Genomic DNA, 19,494 nt, shown 5'->3' with positions numbered 1-19,494 from the left:
CAGAGTAGAGCAATTGCTTTGGGAGACGGTGGTCTGGCATCCGAACAACGTGGCCGGTCCAGCGGAGATGATGGTGGAGGAGCATTGCTTCAAAGCTGGTGGTCTTTGCTTCTTCCAGCACGCTGCCATTTGTCCGCCTATCTTCCCAAGAGATTTGCAAGATTTATTGGAGGCAACACAGATGGAATCGTTCTAGAAGTTGCCTGTGAAGTCTGTAGATAGTCTGCATCTCGCAGGCGTATAGCAGGGTTGGGAGGACAATAGCTTTATAAACAACACCTTGGTATCCCTAGGGATGTTCCAGTTCTCAAACACTCTGTGCTTCTGGGTTGTTGTAGGTTTTTCAGGGCTATATGGCCATGTTCTAGAGGCATTTTCTCCTGACGTTTCGCCTGCATCTATGGCAAGCATCCTCAGAGGTAGTGAGGTCTGTGCTTCATTCGGAAAAAAATGCCATATATTCCAGGTCAAAGCAGATAATGTTGGATTTTATTTAGCTGTGTGGAAGAAGTCATAAAGACATCCTTAATTGGCCTATATGTCTTTGTTTTATTGAGACCAAATACGTCAACGGTGTTGATTAAAGGCTCCCAAAAGGACCCAGTTGTGAAAGTCGGAGAACGTGGGGGAAAGGCCTCTTTTTTCCAAGGCGGAAAGAATTTGACGCGGAACCTTTTTGCGCGGGAACTTCTTCTCTCCCGCCGAACAGCGTTCTCTGTGACACCGAAAGCGGAAGAAAGTGCATTTCTTCCCTCGGGGAAAGCAGGAGGCGGCGGCTCTTTGGATCATCGGGGAGCGATGCTGCTGGTTCTGTCGGAAGAGCACAAGGAGCACCTGGGCTTCCTTCCCCAGGTGGAGAGCTCAGGTACAACATCGGACTAGCCATACCTTCGTAGGTGTAGAGAATGAGTGGCTAAGCAGATGTTCTTGGAGAGCAATCCCCATCAATGTTTTACAGGAAGTGAGGGAGACTAGCAGTTGCATTCCCATTCCTAGCTATCCTGGACTTCATTTCCCAGGAGTCCTGGGCAGCTTGGCCAGTAATCAAGAATTCTGGGACCTGAAGTCCAAGGCCCCTCCCACACAGCTAAATAAAACCCCACATTTTCTGCTTTGAACTGGCATATATGGCAATGTGGACTCAGATAACCCAGTTCAAAGCATGTATTGTGGGGTTTTCTGCCTCAATAGTCTGGGTTATATGGCTGTGTGGAAAGGCCCCAAAACATCTAAGGCCCCTCCCGCACAGCTGAATAAAATCCCACATTTTCTGCTTGGAACTGGAATATTGTTGTTGTTCATTCATTTACTCGTTTCCGACTCTTCATGACCTCATGGACCAGCCCATGCCAGAGCTCCCAGTCGGCCATCACCTTCCCCAGCCTTCAGAGTCAAGCCAGTCATTTCAAGGATATATAGAATATATGGCAGTGGAACTCCAGCAGAGGAACTCTTTGATATATATATATATATAGAGAGAGAGAGAGAGATTGTGTGTGTGTGGGTGGGTGGGTGTGTTTATTTATACCCCACTTTTTCTCTCCACAAGGAGACACAAAATGGCTTGTGTTTATTTATCCCTCCCTTTTTCTCTCCACAAGGAGACCAAAAGTGGCTTTCAATACGATTTAAATTCTACAAATATACCAACATTAAAACAGAATTAAACTTCAAAAAATTCACAGTTAATATCCATAAAAGGCTTTTCAGAACTAAAACCCACAGCAACTCCTGACTTGATCATAAAAACTTTCATCTTTAAATGCTTGTCTGAATAAGAAGGTTTTCACCTGCCACCAGAAGGACAGCATGGAGGGGGCCATTCTGGTTTCCCTGGACAGGGAGTTCCAGAGTCGAGGGGCAGCCACCGAGAGAGAAGTCCCACTCTCTTGTTCTCACTAACCAAGACTGAGTTGGAGGTGGGACTGAGAGAAGGGCCTTTCATGAAGATCTCAGGTCTCTGGCAAGATCCAAACTGCAGACCTGTGTCTCAGGACTTGGTACAAGGAGATACGCCCAACCAAATAGCCTGGACCTGAGCTGTCAAGGGCTTTAAAGGTCATAACCAGCACTTTGAATTGTGTCTGGAAACAAACTGGCAGCCAGTGAAGCTGCTGCAAAAGGTGAGTTATCCGCTCCCTGTAGCCAGCCCCAGTTAGTAACCTGGCTTTAGCTCTTTGGACCAGCTGACGTTTCCGAGCACACTACAGAGGCAGCCCCATGTAAAGCATGTTACAGTAATCCAGATGGGATGTAACTAAGGCATAACCAGATCTGGTTTCTCAAGGAACAGGTGCAGTTGGCGCACACGTTTTAATTGTGCAAAGGCCCTCCTGGTTCAATGCTGAATCCAGGAGAACCCCAAACTGCAGACCTGTGTCTTCAAGGGGAATGTAACTCCATCCAACACAGGCTGGATCCCTATTTCCTGGTCTGATTTCTGACTGACCAGGAGTCCCTTTGTCTTATCTGGATTAAATTTCAGTTTGTTTGCCCTCATCCAGCACATTACTGATGACAGACATTTCATAAAATACTCCAGCTAACCTCAACTTGGCCACTTGATCAGATGAATTCCAATGTCAAATTTCTGTGTGAACTGCTTAGAAACATAAAAGAAATTGATGAAGCTTGAATAAGGACAAAGCCTTTTTTATCACATTGGATGAGTTAATCATCTCAATGCAGGAATGTCTGGGTTACCACTCAACTGTTGTTCTGTAAATATATTTTTAAAGTCGCTATCATCTCTGCACTTCCTGTATTTCAGTCCCACCTAACTTCATGGTTTACCATCCTTCCCAAAGACATCTGACATATTCTTTTTTTCCTTCATTTTCTGAATGTGTTTTATTTCAACAACCAAAAAATTCTAACAGACTAATAAGCTTTTGGAAATGCAGCGGAATAAATAATTCTGAAATAGGAAGAATGAACATGGAATGGCTAGACTATGCTGCTAGATAATGATTTTAACAGGACGACACTGGTGATTTATGTTTTTAATTACTTTTATGTGTTTTTTAAAATATTAGGTTGAATGCTTTTAATTGTATTTTTATGAATGTATCACATCAAATTCTGCCAATCCTGTAAGCCACCTTGAGTCGCCGTAAGGCTGAGAAAGGTGGGCTACAAATGCTGCAAATAAATAAATAAATAAATAAATTTGTATGTACTATATTGAAATTATTTTGAAATTCCATAATGTGAGAAATGTGGACAGAGTGAGGTTTTAAAACACCATAGTTCTTTACTGGTGTTGTGTGTCCATCCATTAGGCACTTTCAGCACTGTTTCAATTTCCTTTTGTATATTAAGAACTATTTAGTTGTGTATAAAGAACTGAAAGATGCAATATTATGTTAGACTATTTTCAGTGGCTGAACTATAATCTGAAAATGATTTTTTTTCCTTTTCAGTTGTTAGTGAATTTGGCCGTATTGCTATGGAGTTCTTAAGAAAAGGCACAAACCCCAAGATCTATGAAGGAGCAGCAAGTAAGAACAAGTGGGTTGCATTGAAAAGCAAATGTTTGTTGGGACGTTGTGGAAGTAAGAGTAACAATTATGTTGGCTGAACTGATACTTTCTCTAGAAAAGGTTCAACTGTAATTATTTATGTTCAACAAACCATCATTTTCTTGCACTGGAAATGAGACTGGTTCCTATATGCATGGTAGTTTCCTAGTTTGTAAGATCATAAACCCCAGTTTCCTTGTTTGAATAACAGGGAAAGAAACTAGGCGATCACTGACATGGATGAATGAGGATTTGAACCATGTTCTGGAGAGCTATAGTCATAGAATCATAGAATCATAGAATCAAAGAGTTGGAAGAGACCTCATGGGCCATCCAGTCCAACCCCCTGCCAAGAAGCAGGAATATTGCATTCAAATCACCCCTGACAAATGGCCATCCAGCCTCTGCTTAAAAGCTTCCAAAGAAGGAGCCTCTACCACACTCCGGGGCAGAGAGTTCCACTGCTGAACGGCTCTCACAGTCAGGAAGTTCTTCCTAATGTTCAGATGGAATCTCCTCTCTTGTAGTTTGAAGCCATTGTTCCGCGTCCTAGTCTCCAAGGAAGCAGAAAACAAGCTTGCTCCCTCCTCCCTGTGGCTTCCTCTCACATATTTATACATGGCTATCATATCTCCTCTCAGCCTTCTCTTCTTCAGGCTAAACATGCCCAGTTCCCTAAGCCGCTCCTCATAGGGCTTGTTCTCCAGACCCTTGATCATTTTAGTCGCCCTCCTCTGGACACATTCGAGCTTGTCAATATCTCTCTTGAATTGTGGTGCCCAGAATTGGACACAATATTCCAGATGTGGTCTAACCAAGGCAGAATAGAGGGGTAGCATTACTTCCTTAGATCTAGACACTATGCTCCTATTGATGCAGGCCAAAATCCCATTGGCTTTTTTTGCCGCCACATCACATTGTTGGCTCATGTTTAACTTGTTGTCCACAAGGACTCCAAGATCTTTTTCACACGTACTGCTCTCGAGCCAGGCGTCCCCCATTCTGTATCTTTGCATTTCATTTTTTCTGCCAAAGTGGAGTATCTTGCATTTGTCACTGTTGAACTTCATTTTGTTAGTTTTGGCCCATCTCTCTAATCTGTCAAGATCGTTTTGAATTCTGCTCCTGTCCTCTGGACTATTGGCTATCCCTCCCAATTTGGTGTCGTCTGCAAACTTTATGATCATGCCTTCTAGCCCTTCATCTAAGTCATTAATAAAGATGTTGAACAGGACCGGGCCCAGGACGGAACCCTGCGGCACTCCACTTGTCACTTCTTTCCAAGATGAAGAGGAAGCATTAGTGAGCACTCTCTGTGTTCGTCCACTTAACCAATTACAGATCCACCTCACCGTAGTTTTGCCTAGCCCACATTGGACTAGTTTCCTTGCCAGAAGGTCATGGGGGACCTTGTCGAAGGCCTTACTGAAATCCAGGTACGCTACATCCACGGCATTCCCCGCATCTACCCAGCTTGTAGCTCTATCGAAGAAAGAGATCAGATTAGTCTGGCATGACTTGTTTTTGATAAATCCATGTTGACTATTAGCGATGACTGCATTTGTTTCTAAGTGTTTGCAGACCGCTTCCTTAACAATCTTTTCCAGAATCTTGCCCGGTATCGACGTGAGGCTGACCGGACGGTAGTTGTTTGGGTCATCCTTTTTTCCCTTCTTGAAGATTGGGACCACATTGGCCCTCCTCCAATCTGCTGGAACTTCTCCCGTTCTCCAAGAACTCTCAAAGATGGTTGCCAATGGTTCCGAAATGACTTCCGCTAGTTCCTTCAATACTCTGGGGTGTAGTTGATCTGGCCCTGGGGACTTGAACTCATTAAGAGTGGCCAGGTATTCCTGGACGACTTCTTTCCCAATTTGGGGTTGGATGTCCTCCAATCCCTCATCCACTCCATCTTCCTGAGGTTGAAGACTCTCTTTTTGTGAGAAGACCGAGGCAAAGAAGGCATTAAGTAGTTCTGCCTTTTCCCTATCCCCTGTCAGCATTGCCCCATCTTCTCCTCGAAGAGGTCCTATCGCCTCCTTGTTTTTCCTTTTTCTACTGACATAAGAATAGAAGCCCTTTTTATTGTTTTTAATGTCCCTGGCAAGTCTGAGCTCGTTTTTTGCTTTAGCTTTGCGGACCTTTTCCCTACAGGTGTTGGCTATTTGTTTGAATTCTTCTTTGGTGATTTCTCCCTTTTTCCACTTCTTGTGCATGTCTCTTTTGTGTCTTAGCACAGTTAGAAGTTCTTTGGACATCCATTCTGGCTTCTTTGCACTTGTCCTATTTTTTCTCTTTGTTGGCACGGTTTGCAATTGCGCCTTGAGTATTTCACTCTTGAGAAATTCCCATCCATCCGTAGCTCCCTTGTCTTTTAGTATCTGTGTCCACGGAATGCTGCTCAGCGTTTCCTTCATTTTTTGGAAATCAGCTCTCCTAAAGTCCAAAATGCGGGTTTGACTTGTCTTAGTTTCGGCCTTCCTTTGTACCTCAAATTGCAGGAGCACATGGTCACTTTCCCCTAAGGATCCTACCACTTCGACCGCATCGATCAGGTCCTCCGCATTTGTTAGGATGAGATCAAGAGTAGCCAATCCCCTTGTTGCTTCTTCTACCTTCTGGACCATGAAATTGTCTGCAAGGCAAGTGAGGAATTTGTTGGACCTTGTACTCTTGGCCGAGTTTGTTTTCCAGCAAATATCGGGATAGTTGAAATCGCCCATGACTACTACATCTCTTTTCTGTGCCTGTTTGGTCAACTGTTGGCAGAAGACTTCATCAAGATCTTCCTCCTGGCTTGGGGGTCTGTAGTAGACGCCTACAACGACATCTTTTTGAGTCCCAGTTCCCTTGATTCTTATCCAGATGATTTCAAGCTGGTTTCCCAGATTGCTGTCTTGAATTTCTTCTGCAGCATAAGAGTTTTTGACATATAAGGCTACTCCGCCTCCTCTCCCCTTTGTTCGGTTTCTGTGAAAGAGGTTATACCCCTCCAAAACCTATATGATGCTGATTCCATTCTAAAATATATGCTGACATATGTGCAAAGTTCAGTTGGACTTACCTCCTAGTAAATGTGTGAATTTTGCTGCCAAACTTGTTTAAGCAGTGAAGTGTTATCCTGCATGTTATAACAGATCAGCACCTATATGGCAAATCCATGTGTTGTGTGTCTTCTGATGTTCTCTTGTTTCCTTTTTCAGGAAAACTTAGTGTTAGTAGTGAGACAATTCAACATGGAGTTGAAGGGTTAACATACCTTCTCACTGAGAGCGCCAAACTTATGGTAAGCATGACAGGATAAGAGTTTTACTATTTTCTAGCAATTAGAAAAGGTAACAGTTCTGCAAATTTGGATGTTTTAGATGAACGTTTTGGTAAATTAGTACAGAATCCACAGTTTTTGGTTACCGTATATCAGGGGTCCTCAAACATTTTAGGCAGAGGGCCAGTTCACATTCCCTCAGATGTTTGGGGGTGGGGTATAGTTTGAAAAAACAAAAATGAATTCCTAGGAACACTGCACATGTTTTATTTGTAGTGCAAAAAAACCCCTAAAAGAACAATACAATATTTAAAATGAAGAACAGTTTTAACCAACATAAACTTCCCATAATTTCAATGAGAAGTGTTGGTCTGCTTTTGGCTGGTGAGATAGTCAAGTTAAATAGGATTATTATTGTTATCAGGCTAAAGTTTAGGGCAGGGGCCGGGTCAAGGGCCTTGGAAGGTCACATCTGGCCCATGGGCCTTATTTTGCCTGCCATATATACTCGAGTATAACCGAGTATGACCCGAATGCAAGTAGAGGCACCTAATTTTACCACAAAAAACTGACTTGAATATAAGATTATGGTGAAAAATGCAGCAGCTACTGGTACATTTCAAAATAAAAATAGATACCAATAAAATTACATTAATGGAGGCATCAATAGGTTAAATGTCTTTGAATATTTACATAAAACTATAATTCAAGATAAGGCTGTCCAAGTCTGATTAAGCCATTATTCTAACCTTCTTCAGTATAAATGTGCTTATGTATCCTTCCAATAATAATAATAATAATAATAATAATAATATTTATTTATTTACAGTATTTATATACCACTTTTCTCACCTGAGTCTCCTGGGGGGACTCAAAGCGGTTTACAGAAAATAATGGCAAAATTCAATGCCTTACATAAATAAACCAAATAATAAATCAAACAGCATATGACTAAGCATAAAACACAATAGGACAAAACCTCCATAAGATAATAGGACATTTAGACATGAAGTATAAAAATTAAAAACACCTAATAAAAACATTAAAATCGCATGATCCATATTTATGTCTTGTACTGCGTTACTTTACTAGTCAAAAGCTTGATTCAATAACCATGTATTTGTTGTATTTCAAAAGGCCAGGAGGGAAGGCACTCATCTAATCTCACTTTTGAAGAGAGAAAAATAATAAATGTAATACTAATAATAATAATAATATAATGGAAATGTAATAACAGTAATAATAGAGTAAAATAATAAATGTAATAATAATAATAATAATAAAATAAACTTACTTACTTACTTAGGCGATCTCTCATTGTCCTAGTAGGATTATCTTCTAAGATCGGTATAATGGAGGTGGGTACATAGGTGACTGTGGAGCCTTATTCTTGATCTGCATCTTCTCCAGGTGGAAGGCGGTCTCTGTCGGGATTGGCTTGATGCACCGTCCTCTTGGCACGTTTCTCTCTTTTGCACTCCATGTGTGCCTCTTCTAATTGTATAGCACTGCTGGTCACAGCTGACCTCCAGCTAGAGCGCTCAAAGGCCAGGGCTTCCCAGTTCTCGGTGTCTATGCCAGAGTTTTTAAGGTTGGCTTTGAACCCATCTTTAAATCTCTTTTCCTGCCCTCAAACATTCCGTTTTTCATTCTTGAGTTCAGAGTAGAGCAACTGCTTTGTGAGACAGTGGCCGGGCATTCGTACAACGTGGCCGGTCCAGCAGAGTTGATGGCAGAGGAGCATCGCTTCAGTGCTGGTGGTTTTTGCTTCTTCCAGAACACTGGCATTTGTCCGCCTGTCTTCCCAAGAGATTTGCAAGATTTCTTGGAGGCAACACTGATGGAATTATTCTAGAAGTTGCCTGTGAAGTCTTTAGATAGTCCACATCTCACAGGCGTATAGCAGGGTTAGGAGGATAATAGCTTTATAAACAGTAAAATAATATAAAAGTAAAATAAATATAAAATAATATAAAAGAGTAAAAGAATAAATGTAATAAGAATAATGAGTAAAATAATGTAAATGTAATAAAAATAGCAATAATAGAGTAAAATAATGTAAATGTAATAATAATAATAATAATAATAATAATAATAAATAGAATAAAATAATAAATGAAACAACAACAACAGCAGAGTAAAAAAATAAATAGCTTTGACTCAAGTATAAGTCAAGGGGGCTTTTTCAGCTTAAAAAGGGCTGAAAAACTTGGCCTATACTTAATTATATATGGTAATCTCCCATGTAGAGTTGCTGACGTTTTAGAACCAGTCCCATGGTTTTTTAAAAAACAGATGCTGATGATTTGTATGGATGAAACATATTTCATAAAAGAAAATGTAGTTACACAGAGATCAGAAGTAAGTAAAATAGGAATAGAAGCCATTGAAAACTTACATATTATCCCACTTATATTTTCCTTTGTAGATATCTGAGATAGATTTTCAAGACTCCATACTTGTACTAGGTTTCCCTGAAGAGTTGAATGCCTTATTACTTCACCTATATCTTGATAACCGGAAGGAGATCAGAAGTATTCTGAGTGAACTAGCACCAAAGCTTCCCAGTTATCATAATCTTGAATGGCGACTGGATGTGCAGGTAAGGGTAGACATTGATAGTACATATTCAGAGTTTGGTTATAGTTTGTCACAACACAAGTCTTTCAACGAGTAGAAGGTAGGCATTTCGAAAGCATATAATATTATTATTCACAATAGGGCATTAGAAAGCAGCCTGTGTAATAATTCGTCCTCTCATGAACCAGTAATGTGTTACTTGCTAAAACCTGTTTGGATTTTGAAACTGTGGCTTCATATTAAGATAAACATTTTGTAAATTCTCTACCTCTACATCTGCTCAGCAGGTACAACAGAAATCTGTCTTCTAAGAAACAAGTGTAGTGACACATTATTAGAATTAGATTGATTTGGGGGTGAATTGTCACTTAATGTTAAGTGATTTGTTAAAATCCAGAATATTTAATAAAATATCAACATTTTAGCCTGCTGAAAACATTTAACACAGAAGTAAGAAATAGATTTGATTTTGACAAACTCAATAAAAGATGAAATATGCAAACTAGTCTCTAATAAAAATAATCAGCATGGATGCTGTCTGTTTTCTGAGTTGAGATTAAAACATTTTAAACCCTTCATACCAATAAATCTAATTGGATGTCACAAATAGAAAGTGTTAGTTATATGTAAAAACTAAGAGCTACATTATGAGAGTAGTCACTGAATACATTTATGCTACTGGTAAGGTAAAGGTAAAGGTTTCCCCCTGACATTAAGTCTAGTTGTGTCCAACTGTGTGGGGTGGTGCTCATCTCCATTTCTAAGCCGAAGAGCCAGCATTGTCCATAGACACCTCCAAGGTCATGTGGCCGGCATGACTGCATGGAGCGCTGTTACCTTCCCACAGAAGTTGTATCTATTGATCTACTTACATTTGCATGTTTTCAAACTTCTAGACTAGCAGAAGCTGGGGCTAACAGTGGGAGCTCATCCCGCTCCCCGGATTCAAACTGCAAACCTGTTTGTTTATTTATTTATTTATTTGCAGTATTTATATTCTGCCCTTCTCACCCTGCAGGGGATTCAGGGCAGATTACAATGTACATATACATGGCAAACATTCAATGCCATAGACACACAACATATATAGACAGACACACAGAGGCCATATAACATTCCAGCTTCATGAGGGTATTCTGGCCACCAGGGGAGCTGTAGCTTCATTGTCCATTTGTGACACTGATGGAGTACTTCCTCATTCTTTGCATGCTTGCTGGAGATTTCTGTGGCATCATACATTAGTTAAATTAGCCTCCCCGCATAAGCGGTACCTACATTTCCTACTTGACAGATGCAACTGTCTTTTGGACTGCAAAGATTGACAGCAAGCTACACAATGGTTGGAAGCTCACTCCGACCCAGGCTGGCTTCGAACTCATGACCTTTTGGTCAGTAGTGATCTAATGCAGCTGACTCCCAGCCAGCTGCGCCACAGTCCCGGTGGCAACTTCAGCAACTCAGCAGTTTAACCCGCTGCGCCACCAGGGGGCCCTCCCTTAGTGGTTTTTAAGCATAAATCTGTGTTTTAAATATTACTACTGCTTTTTTCCCTTAAATGTCTTCATCTAAACAGCTTGCCAGCAGAAGTCTCAGACAACAGATTAAGCCAGTTGTGACCCTAAAGCTGCACCTGAACCAGAATGGAAATCAGAACACCCAAATATTACAAACTGACCCCGCAACATTGATTCATCTGATTCAGCAACTGGAACAAGCTTTGGGAGAGATGAAAACAAATCACTGCAGAAGAATAGTGCGCAACATCAAATAGCATTCTCATCTCAGGACACTTACAGAATTAAGGACAGTGTTGCAAAGTAACAGTTCATTTGGGCCAGTCTTCAGCCAGGATCATGAAGCAGTGTTTGCAGGCTGAATATAGTTTGGTGCTAATAGGCGTGCACTATAATATAATATTCCATGTGCAAGCTGGAACAATTGGGATAAACTTTAGGGAGATGTAAGGTAATTGACCATGTGAGCTTCTCTGCATCCAGTCACCTTTTGCATAACAGACATCAGTTTGTTGCTATGATGACCAATCTTTTTCTCATTTGTTTGTAATAAGAAAAACCTTATGATTTTATCTGTCTTTATCATCAGACTGATTTCTTGCAATTATTTTATTTTTCCTGGGAAAGCTGTTCCTCAGTGATATGGAGATGACCTTCATACCATAACTGCTCATTGATGGTATTGTGTAAAAAGAAACACAACTGCAATTTGTGGTGAAAGTTGCACTGTTCTAATAAACATAAATATCATGGTCTATCATTTAATTATGTATATTGATTCACACAAGACACTTCTGTGTGTGAGCAGTTCCAAATGCCTTGCCCATGTACTGATACATAGATAATGTGTTGTCTGGGCCATATGGAAAACAGACAAATTTAACAAATTCCACACTCTAAGCCACAATTAGAAAGAAAACATATAGAATAATCTTTCGATGGCATTCACTCAGTATACTTAAACGTGTGGAAGGAAACACCTAGAAACTTTTATTTTTGTATACTTTATTTTGTAGTTGGCTTTTTCGCCTGCATCTAGGAAATTAACAGCTAAACAGAAATTGATTTTCTTTGACCTTTCAGGCTAGAAGACATTCTGTTTCAGTATTGGAAAGACATATGCTCACCTTCTATTAAACAATGAACAGAGAACCTCAAAATATTGTTCACATTTAAGCATGTGGCATATGGAGGTCAGCTGTGCATAAACATCCAATGAGCTATTTGCTATCCTTGTTAGATGTTTATGGATAGACTGTTTCATGTTGCTGTATTTCCAGTCTATTATCTGTCTGCTTATTATTTGTAATAAATGTACTTCCCCACTTATTTTATTTCAGTATGGTTTCTACATAACACAAACTGAATGAAAAACCAAGAGTGAGTGGCCTAACACATTAGGAATGTGGATATGTATGCATCACATGCATATGTGCATAGTTTTTAAACAGTCTCTGTACTGGGAACTTTTGGAGATTGGTTTCATTTGCCACTCACTCTTAAGTTTAGCAATCTTCAAGGGGAAGGGGGGATTCTGACTATAAGAATACGTTGTGAACTATTCCTGTTGTAATCCAAGTTTTTAATGAGGTACCCTATAAATGAAAGGTCAGTAAATATGCATTAACATTACAAAATACCTGCTCCCAGTGAAGATTAAAACTGCCAGAATTGGTTTGTTAATACAGAGGACACAACTGTCCTTCGAAACTCCTGGAGGAAACATGGCTATAGAGACTGCCATGATGTGCACATGCCCTATAGAATGTACGACTATACCACTGTAAAATAGGCGAGAAAAATGTATTCTTGGTGAGCTGGGAAATCTCAGTGGAAACCAAGTGGTGGTCATTCTATTTTAAAAGGAAAAGGATTCCCTTATTTGTGCCAAGACATGGGGAAGATGTACATTGAGCACTTAGTGCAAAAGATTAGCGAATCAGCTCCATGGAGGTTAAATGGAGTTGATCTCGGCTAATAGCTGCTTTATGTAGCATTGAATCATGTTAAACAAAGTTGTGGGTTGCTCCAAATCCAAGCAAACTGCGACTTTTGGTAGACAGTTGGGCTGTTTCTGAGATGGAACCGGCTACGACTGTTCACATGGCTATCCCATGTTTCCTGGGCTTTGGCAACCTGCGGACATGCAACGGCACTCATCATCCCTTCCTGTGTTGGTTGTGACAGCTAGCAGATGTGACATGGCTCCTGTTGGTCTAAGCAATGAAGCAATTGGAGAAGAGGGCAGCGAGAGTGTCCATCTGGCAGCTCCAAACTGGGTTCTGTGCTATCCCTCTCCTGCCTCCACAGTGGCCAGAAAAGGCTGGTGGTCTAATCATTGGTTCTCAACTTTTGGGTCCCCACATGTTTTGGCCTTCAACTCCCAGAAATCCTAACAGCTGGTAAACTGCCTGGGATTTCTGGGAGTTGTAGACCAAAACACCTGGGGACTCACAGGTTGAGAACCACTCTAAACCACCTTGAGGCCGATCTGGCATTCACTATACTGGATTGGCCCTGGGATAAGTAGGCAGTGTAGAACTACCCATAGTTAGTTCTGGGATGCAAGTGGCTGAGTTTACTAGGTTAGCAATACAAATAGCCTGTCAACAATACCTTCATTCTGACCCACCTTCCCTGTAAAGATGTGGAAATCAGGATTAGTTTATTTTCTTATAATAACAGTGACTACCCCACTATATATCCCCTTAGATAAGGAGCAGCAGCTCCCCCCTACCTCAAATATAAACATGAGTCAGAGCCATATCAAAGGTTGACTGGACATGCTAATATTAGGACTGCATGCTGACTAAAGAGGGTTTGAACCAGTCAATTATGTAAGCCAAGATTGATTACTAATTCAATTACATTTGCATTCAGGTGAAAGCAACATTTCTAAAGCAAACCACTGCATATTTTATTTATTTCCTATATGTTACAGCCTATCCAGGCCTTAAAAGTAATTCTATGTACAAGTACCACCTTCATCATTCACACACACACACATATACACACACATATACACACACATACATACATACACAGTGGGGGTGGGAGTATTTAGTCAGATACCAATTGTACAAGTTCTGTACAAGATTGTACAAGATGGGCTCAAAGCCAACCTTAAAATCTCTGGCATAGACACTGAGAACTGGGAAGCCCTGGCCCTTGAACGCTCCAGCTGGAGGTCAACTGTGACCAGCAGTGCTGCAGAATTTGAAGAGGCACAAATGAGGGCGAAAGAAACGTGCCAAGAGGAAGGCGTGTTAAGCCAACCCCGACCGAGACCGCCTTCCACCTGGAAACCAATGCCCTCACTGTGGGAGAAGATGCAGGTCAAGAATAGGGCTCCACAGACCCACCAGAACACTGATCCTGGAAGATGATCCTTCTCGGCCAACGAGGAATCGCCTAAGTAAAAGTAAGTAAGTACAAGTTCTCCCACTCAAAAAGATGAGAAAGGCCTATGAGAGACAACATGAGAAAATACATCCAGAAAATCACATTATCTGACTTTAATGAATTTCTTTGCAAATTATGGTGGAAAATAAGTATTTGGTCCAAAACAAAAGTTCTACTCAGTACTTTGTTATATATCCTTTACTGGCAATGACAGAGGTCAAAAGTTTTCTGTAAGTCCTCACAATTTTGGCACACACTGTTGCTGGTATGTTGGCCCATTCCCCCATGGAGATCTCAAGACCAGTGATGTTTTGGGGCTGTCGCTGGGCAACACGGACTTTTAACTCCCTCCAAAGGTTTTCTATAGGGTTGAAATCTAGAGACTTGCTAGGCCACTCCAGGACCTTGAAATGCTTGCCACTCCTTCATTGCCCTGCCTGTGTGCCTAGGATCATTGTCATGCTGAAAGGGTGTGCTTGGGATCATTGTGATGCTGAAAGACCCAGCCACTATCATCTTCAGTGCCCTTGCTGATGGAAGGAGGTTTGCACTCAGAATCACATGATACATGGCCCCATTCCTTTTTTCATGTATCTGCATCAGTCGCCGTGGTCCCTTTGCAGAGAAACAGACCCAAAGCATGATGTTGCCACCCCCATGCTTCACAGTAGGTATGGTTTTCTTTGGATGCAACTCGGCATTCTTTCTCCTCCAAACATGATGAGTTGTGTTTCTGCCAAACAGTTCTACTTTGGTTTTATCTGACCATATGACATTCTCCCAATACTCTTCTGGATCATCCAAATACTCCCTAGCAAACTTCAGTCGGCCCTGGACATGTACTGGCTTAAGCAAGGGGACACATCTGGCACTGCAGGATCTGAGTCCCTGGCGGTATAGTGTGTTACGTTGATCCCAGCTCGCTGCAGGTCATTCACTAGGTTCCCCGTGTGGTTCTGGGATTTTTGCTCATTGTTCTTGTAATCATTTTGACCCCACGGGGTGAGATCTTGCGTGGAGCCCCAGATCAAGGGAGATTATACAGTTCCTCATGTTGTGGTGACCCCCAACCATAAAATTATTTTGGTTGCTACTTCATAACTGTAATCTTGCTACTGTTATGAATTGTAATGTAAATATCTGATATGCAGAATGTAGTTTCATTCACTGGACCAAATTTGACACAAATAACCAATGATGGGGTTGGGGTTGATGATTTTGTCATATGAGAGTTGTAGTTGTTGGGATTTATAGTTCAACTACAATCAGAGAGCATTCTGAACTCCACCAACAATGGAATTGAACCACACTCTACACACAGAACTCCCATGACCAACAGAAAATACTGGAAGTGTCTGGTGGGCATTGACCTTGAGGTGGGAGTTGTAGTTCACCATAGAACATCATGGCCTCAGACAATGAAAGATCTGGATCAAACTTGACACGACTACTCAATATGCCCAAATGTGAACACTGGTGGAGTTGGGGGAAAATAGACCTGGACATTTGGGAGTTGTAGTTGCTGGGATTTATAGGTCACCTACAAACAAAGAGCCCCACCAATTAACCCCACCAATGAGAGAATTAGGCCAAATTTCCCACACAGAACCCCCATGACCAACAGAAAATACTGTGTTTTCTGATGGTCTTTACCAACCACCCTTGATCATTTTAGTTGCCCTCCTCTGGACACACTGTCTAATTGGACACATTGTCTGTGTCCAATTGTGGTGCCCAGAATTGGACACAGAATTCCAGATGTGGTCTAACCAAGGAAGAATAGAGGGGTAGCATGACTTGCCTGGATCTAGACACTATACTCCTATTGATGCACAGTATATTGGTGTAGTAAAATATGAGAATGTTATTGTAGTTGTCCATTCGTTCAGTCGTTTCCGACTCTTTGTGACCTCATGGACCAAGGTCTATTTCCGCAAACTCCATCTGTGTTCATATTTGGGCATATGGAATATTTGTGCCAAGTTTGGTCCAGATCCATCATTGTTTGAGGCCACAGTGCTCTCTGGATGTAGGTGAACTACAACTCCCAAACTCAAGGTCAATGCCCAGCAAACCCTTCTAGTCTTTTCTGTTGGTCAGGGGAGTCCTGTGTGCAAAGTTTGGTTCAATTCCATCATTGGTGGAGTTCAGAATGCTCTTTGATTGTAGGTGAACTATAAATCCCAGCAACTACAACTCCCAAATGACAAAATCTAACATTTTTGAGTGAAGGACATACATTGGGTTGTTAGGTGTATGCTGTCCAAATTTGGTTCCAATTCACCCAGCTGTTTGTGAGTTCTGTTATCCCACAAACGAACATTACATTTTTATTTATATAGATTATTAGCATAGCACAATATTAGTAACATACAAATGTATGTTACTAATATTGTGCTATGTTAATAATATAATATATTGTATTTACATATAACTTGTAAGCCGCTCAGAGTCCCCTCTGGAGTGAGAAGGGAGGCATATAAATGTAAATAAATACATAATAAATAAATAAATGCACCCCATGGCATAATGCAGGTCACTGAGTCTCAGTTCTTGGAGTCTACCGGCTGTTAGGAATTGTGGGAGTTGAAGTCCAAAGCATCTGGAGGGAGGGTCTAAGTTTGCCCATGCCTGAAGCCGATGGGCCGAAGCCTGAGTCCGGCCGAAGAGGGGCCTCCGGATTCCTCTGCAAGGAGCGTCCCGTCTCCGCTTGGCTTGGCTTGGCTTTGGCTTGTGAGTCATCCTGCTCAACTTGGCTGCGTTTCCGCCCGAGATTCCCGTAAAACTCCCGCAGCCCACCCCCAGGAGGCTCCCCTTGCCTGGCTGAGAGGCAGAATTGGGGGGACAGTCCAACCCAAAACGAAAGACACAGAGATCCCCAGCCGGGGCGGGGGCGGGAGGAGGGGCCGGGCCGAGCTCATGAATAATGCAGCCGCCAAACTTTCCGCGCCGCCCTCAGTAGCGCCCAGGGAGTCCGGGGAAAACTTTGGGAGCGCCGCGGCGGAGAGGGAAGGGGAGCCCCATGGGTCTGTAGCCGGGAAGAAAAAGAAGGGGCGCGACACCCCTCCGCTCCCCCCTCAGCCAGGCGCCTTCCTGCCCCACCGCGACGCCACCCAGACCTTTTCCTGGTGAGTTCGGGCCTGGAAGAGAAGAGAAGAGAAGAGAAGAGCTCCCTCCGCCGGAAACTTGGATCCAACTCTCTCAACTTTGGGAAACTTAGACCCGCTCGGTTCCTCTCCGGCCGCCAGTCTCTTTAGTGGATTCCTCGCCCTCCCGTGGACCTTTCCTCCCGCGGAGAGTGGGGCGGCTGGGCGAGGAAGGAAAGACCCAAGAAATCTCGGAAGTTGGCCGCGGAAGAAGGGAGGGGAGGGGGAGACGCCGTTGCACAACGCCCCGTGCCTGGCTCCTGCGGGCCTCTTGTTTGTTCTGGGAGATCGGGCGAGATTAGGAGGAAGAAAGAAAGAGGCCGGTTGGGAAAGGAAGGAAAGAAGGAAGGAAAGAAGGAAGGAAGGGCCGAGCTGTTTTGGAGTTCCAGCCAGAGGGAAAACTCGGGCCAAGTTTGCCTTCGGGAACAGAGTAACTGCGACGACCGCGTGATTTGGACTCTGGAAATGACACTGTTGTTTTGAAAAGGGGGGGCTGTAGAAGCCGGGGGGACAGCTTGGCAAGGAAGGGGACCCACTTCTCTCTGTATCTACAGATTTCCTGACCCCATTCCCTTCCCTCCTGCTATCTATCTCCCTGTCTTATCTACCTATATATCTATTTCCCTGACTCCAATCCCTTCCCTCTTGCTGTCTACCTACCTATCTATCTATCTATCTATCTATCTATCTAATATCTATTTCCCTGACTCCATTCTCTTCCCTCCTGCTATCTATCTACCTACCTACCTACCTACCTATTTATCTATCTATCAAATATACCTATATATCTATTTCCCTGACCCCATTCCCTTCCCTCCTGCTATCTCTCTATCTTAGTTACCTATATATCTATTTCCTTGACTTCCCTCTTGCTGTCTACCTACCTCCTCCGCCTCTCTCTAATATACCTATATATCTATTTCCCTGACTCCATTCTCTTCCCTCCAGCTATCTATCTATCTACCTACATATCTCTATCTATCTATCTATCTATCTATCTATCTAATACACCTATATATCTATTTCCCTGACCCCATTCTCTTCCCTCCTGCTACCTACCTAGACCTACCTATCTCATCTACCTACATATCTATCTAATCTACCTACATATCTATTTCCCTGACCCCATTTCCTTCCCCCCTGCTATCTATCTATCTATCTATCTATCTATCTATCTATCTATCTATCTAATCAACCTACATATCTAGGTAGAGATCTATCCAATCCAATCTACCTAGATATCTATTTCTCTGACCCCATTCCCTTTCTTTCTCCCCTTCTCCTGCTTGTGGCTTCTCCCTTCGGAGGGCCTTCTTCTTCTTCTCCTTCTTCTCCGTCCTCTTCCTCGGGCGCCATGAACCCCTCCGGGCCGGTCCCCCCTCCCCCGGGCCAGCAGGTGATCCATGTCACGCAGGACCTGGACACGGACTTGGAGGCGCTCTTCAACTCGGTGATGAACCCCACGCCCAGCTCGTGGCGGAAGAAGATCCTGCCGGAGTCCTTCTTCCAGGAGCCGGACTCGGGCTCGCACTCGCGGCAGTCCAGCACGGACTCGGGCAGCCTGCCGGCCCGCCTCCTGCCCGGCGCCCACCCGCCGCACCACGTCCGCTCCCACTCCTCGCCCGCCTCGCTCCAGCTGGGCCTCGGCGCCGCCAACACCGCCAGCCCGGCCCAGCAGCACGCCCACCTCCGCCAGCAGTCCTACGACGTGACCGACGAGCTGCCCCTGCCGCCCGGGTGGGAGATGGCCCTCACCCACACCGGACAGCGCTACTTCCTCAAGTGAGTGGCGCCCAAGGGAGGGGAGGGGAGGGGAAGGGGCAGGGGAGGGCCAGGCCGTCCTCAAGGGCCACCCGGCCCAACCTCACACAGGTGGCCGTCCAACAAACCCCTTCAGGAGACTCCACTACACTCTGAGGGAGAGTATTCCACTGCAGAACACCTCTTAGGCACAGGTTGGGGAAGGAAACACAGAACCCTAAAGTTGGAAGAGGTCACAAAAGCCATCCAGGCCAACCCCATTCTGCCCTGCAGGGAAAGCACCCCCACAGGTGGCCATTCATCAT

At 43.2% G+C, this 19,494-nt stretch overlaps 2 protein-coding genes across 2 annotated transcripts in view; both read left to right on the top strand.

Annotated features, from left to right (window-relative positions):
- Positions 1-724: 724 nt before the first annotated feature.
- COMMD2 (COMM domain containing 2) lies at positions 725-12,209 on the top strand. The gene is made up of 5 exons (XM_060767736.2): positions 725-865; positions 3,423-3,500; positions 6,725-6,807; positions 9,215-9,388; positions 10,940-12,209. The coding sequence occupies exons 1-5, from the start codon at positions 799-801 to the stop codon at positions 11,135-11,137; spliced, it is 600 nt and encodes a 199-aa protein (XP_060623719.2). The 5' UTR covers positions 725-798; the 3' UTR covers positions 11,138-12,209.
- A 4,993-nt stretch (positions 12,210-17,202) lies between these two features.
- WWTR1 (WW domain containing transcription regulator 1) overlaps positions 17,203-19,494 on the top strand; it is a 96,356-nt gene continuing 94,064 nt past the window's right edge. Inside the window, exon 1 of the mRNA XM_060767737.2 lies at positions 17,203-19,210. Within this exon, the coding sequence (XP_060623720.2) occupies positions 18,783-19,210 (428 nt within the window). The 5' untranslated portion in view covers positions 17,203-18,782. The remainder of the gene's footprint in view (positions 19,211-19,494) is intronic.

The sequence above is a fragment of the Anolis sagrei genome, chromosome 3 (genome assembly GCF_037176765.1).
Source record: "Anolis sagrei isolate rAnoSag1 chromosome 3, rAnoSag1.mat, whole genome shotgun sequence".
NCBI classification, from domain to species: Eukaryota; Metazoa; Chordata; class Lepidosauria; order Squamata; family Dactyloidae; genus Anolis; species Anolis sagrei.
Note: the sequence above shows the minus strand (reverse complement) of the source record. Positions and strands in the feature narration are given on the sequence as shown.

What these genes read in the sequence shown, in the direction of transcription:
- COMMD2 (XM_060767736.2), top strand. Translation starts at nt 799, where the DNA reads ATGCTGCTGGTTCTGTCGGAAGAGCACAAGGAGCACCTGGGCTTCCTT. An exon ending in GATCTATGAAGGAGCAGCAA is followed by an intron (nt 3,501 to 6,724) that starts GTAAGAACAAGT and finishes TTCCTTTTTCAG; the next exon opens with GAAAACTTAGTGTTAGTAGT. An exon ending in AATGGCGACTGGATGTGCAG is followed by an intron (nt 9,389 to 10,939) that starts GTAAGGGTAGAC and finishes TCATCTAAACAG; the next exon opens with CTTGCCAGCAGAAGTCTCAG.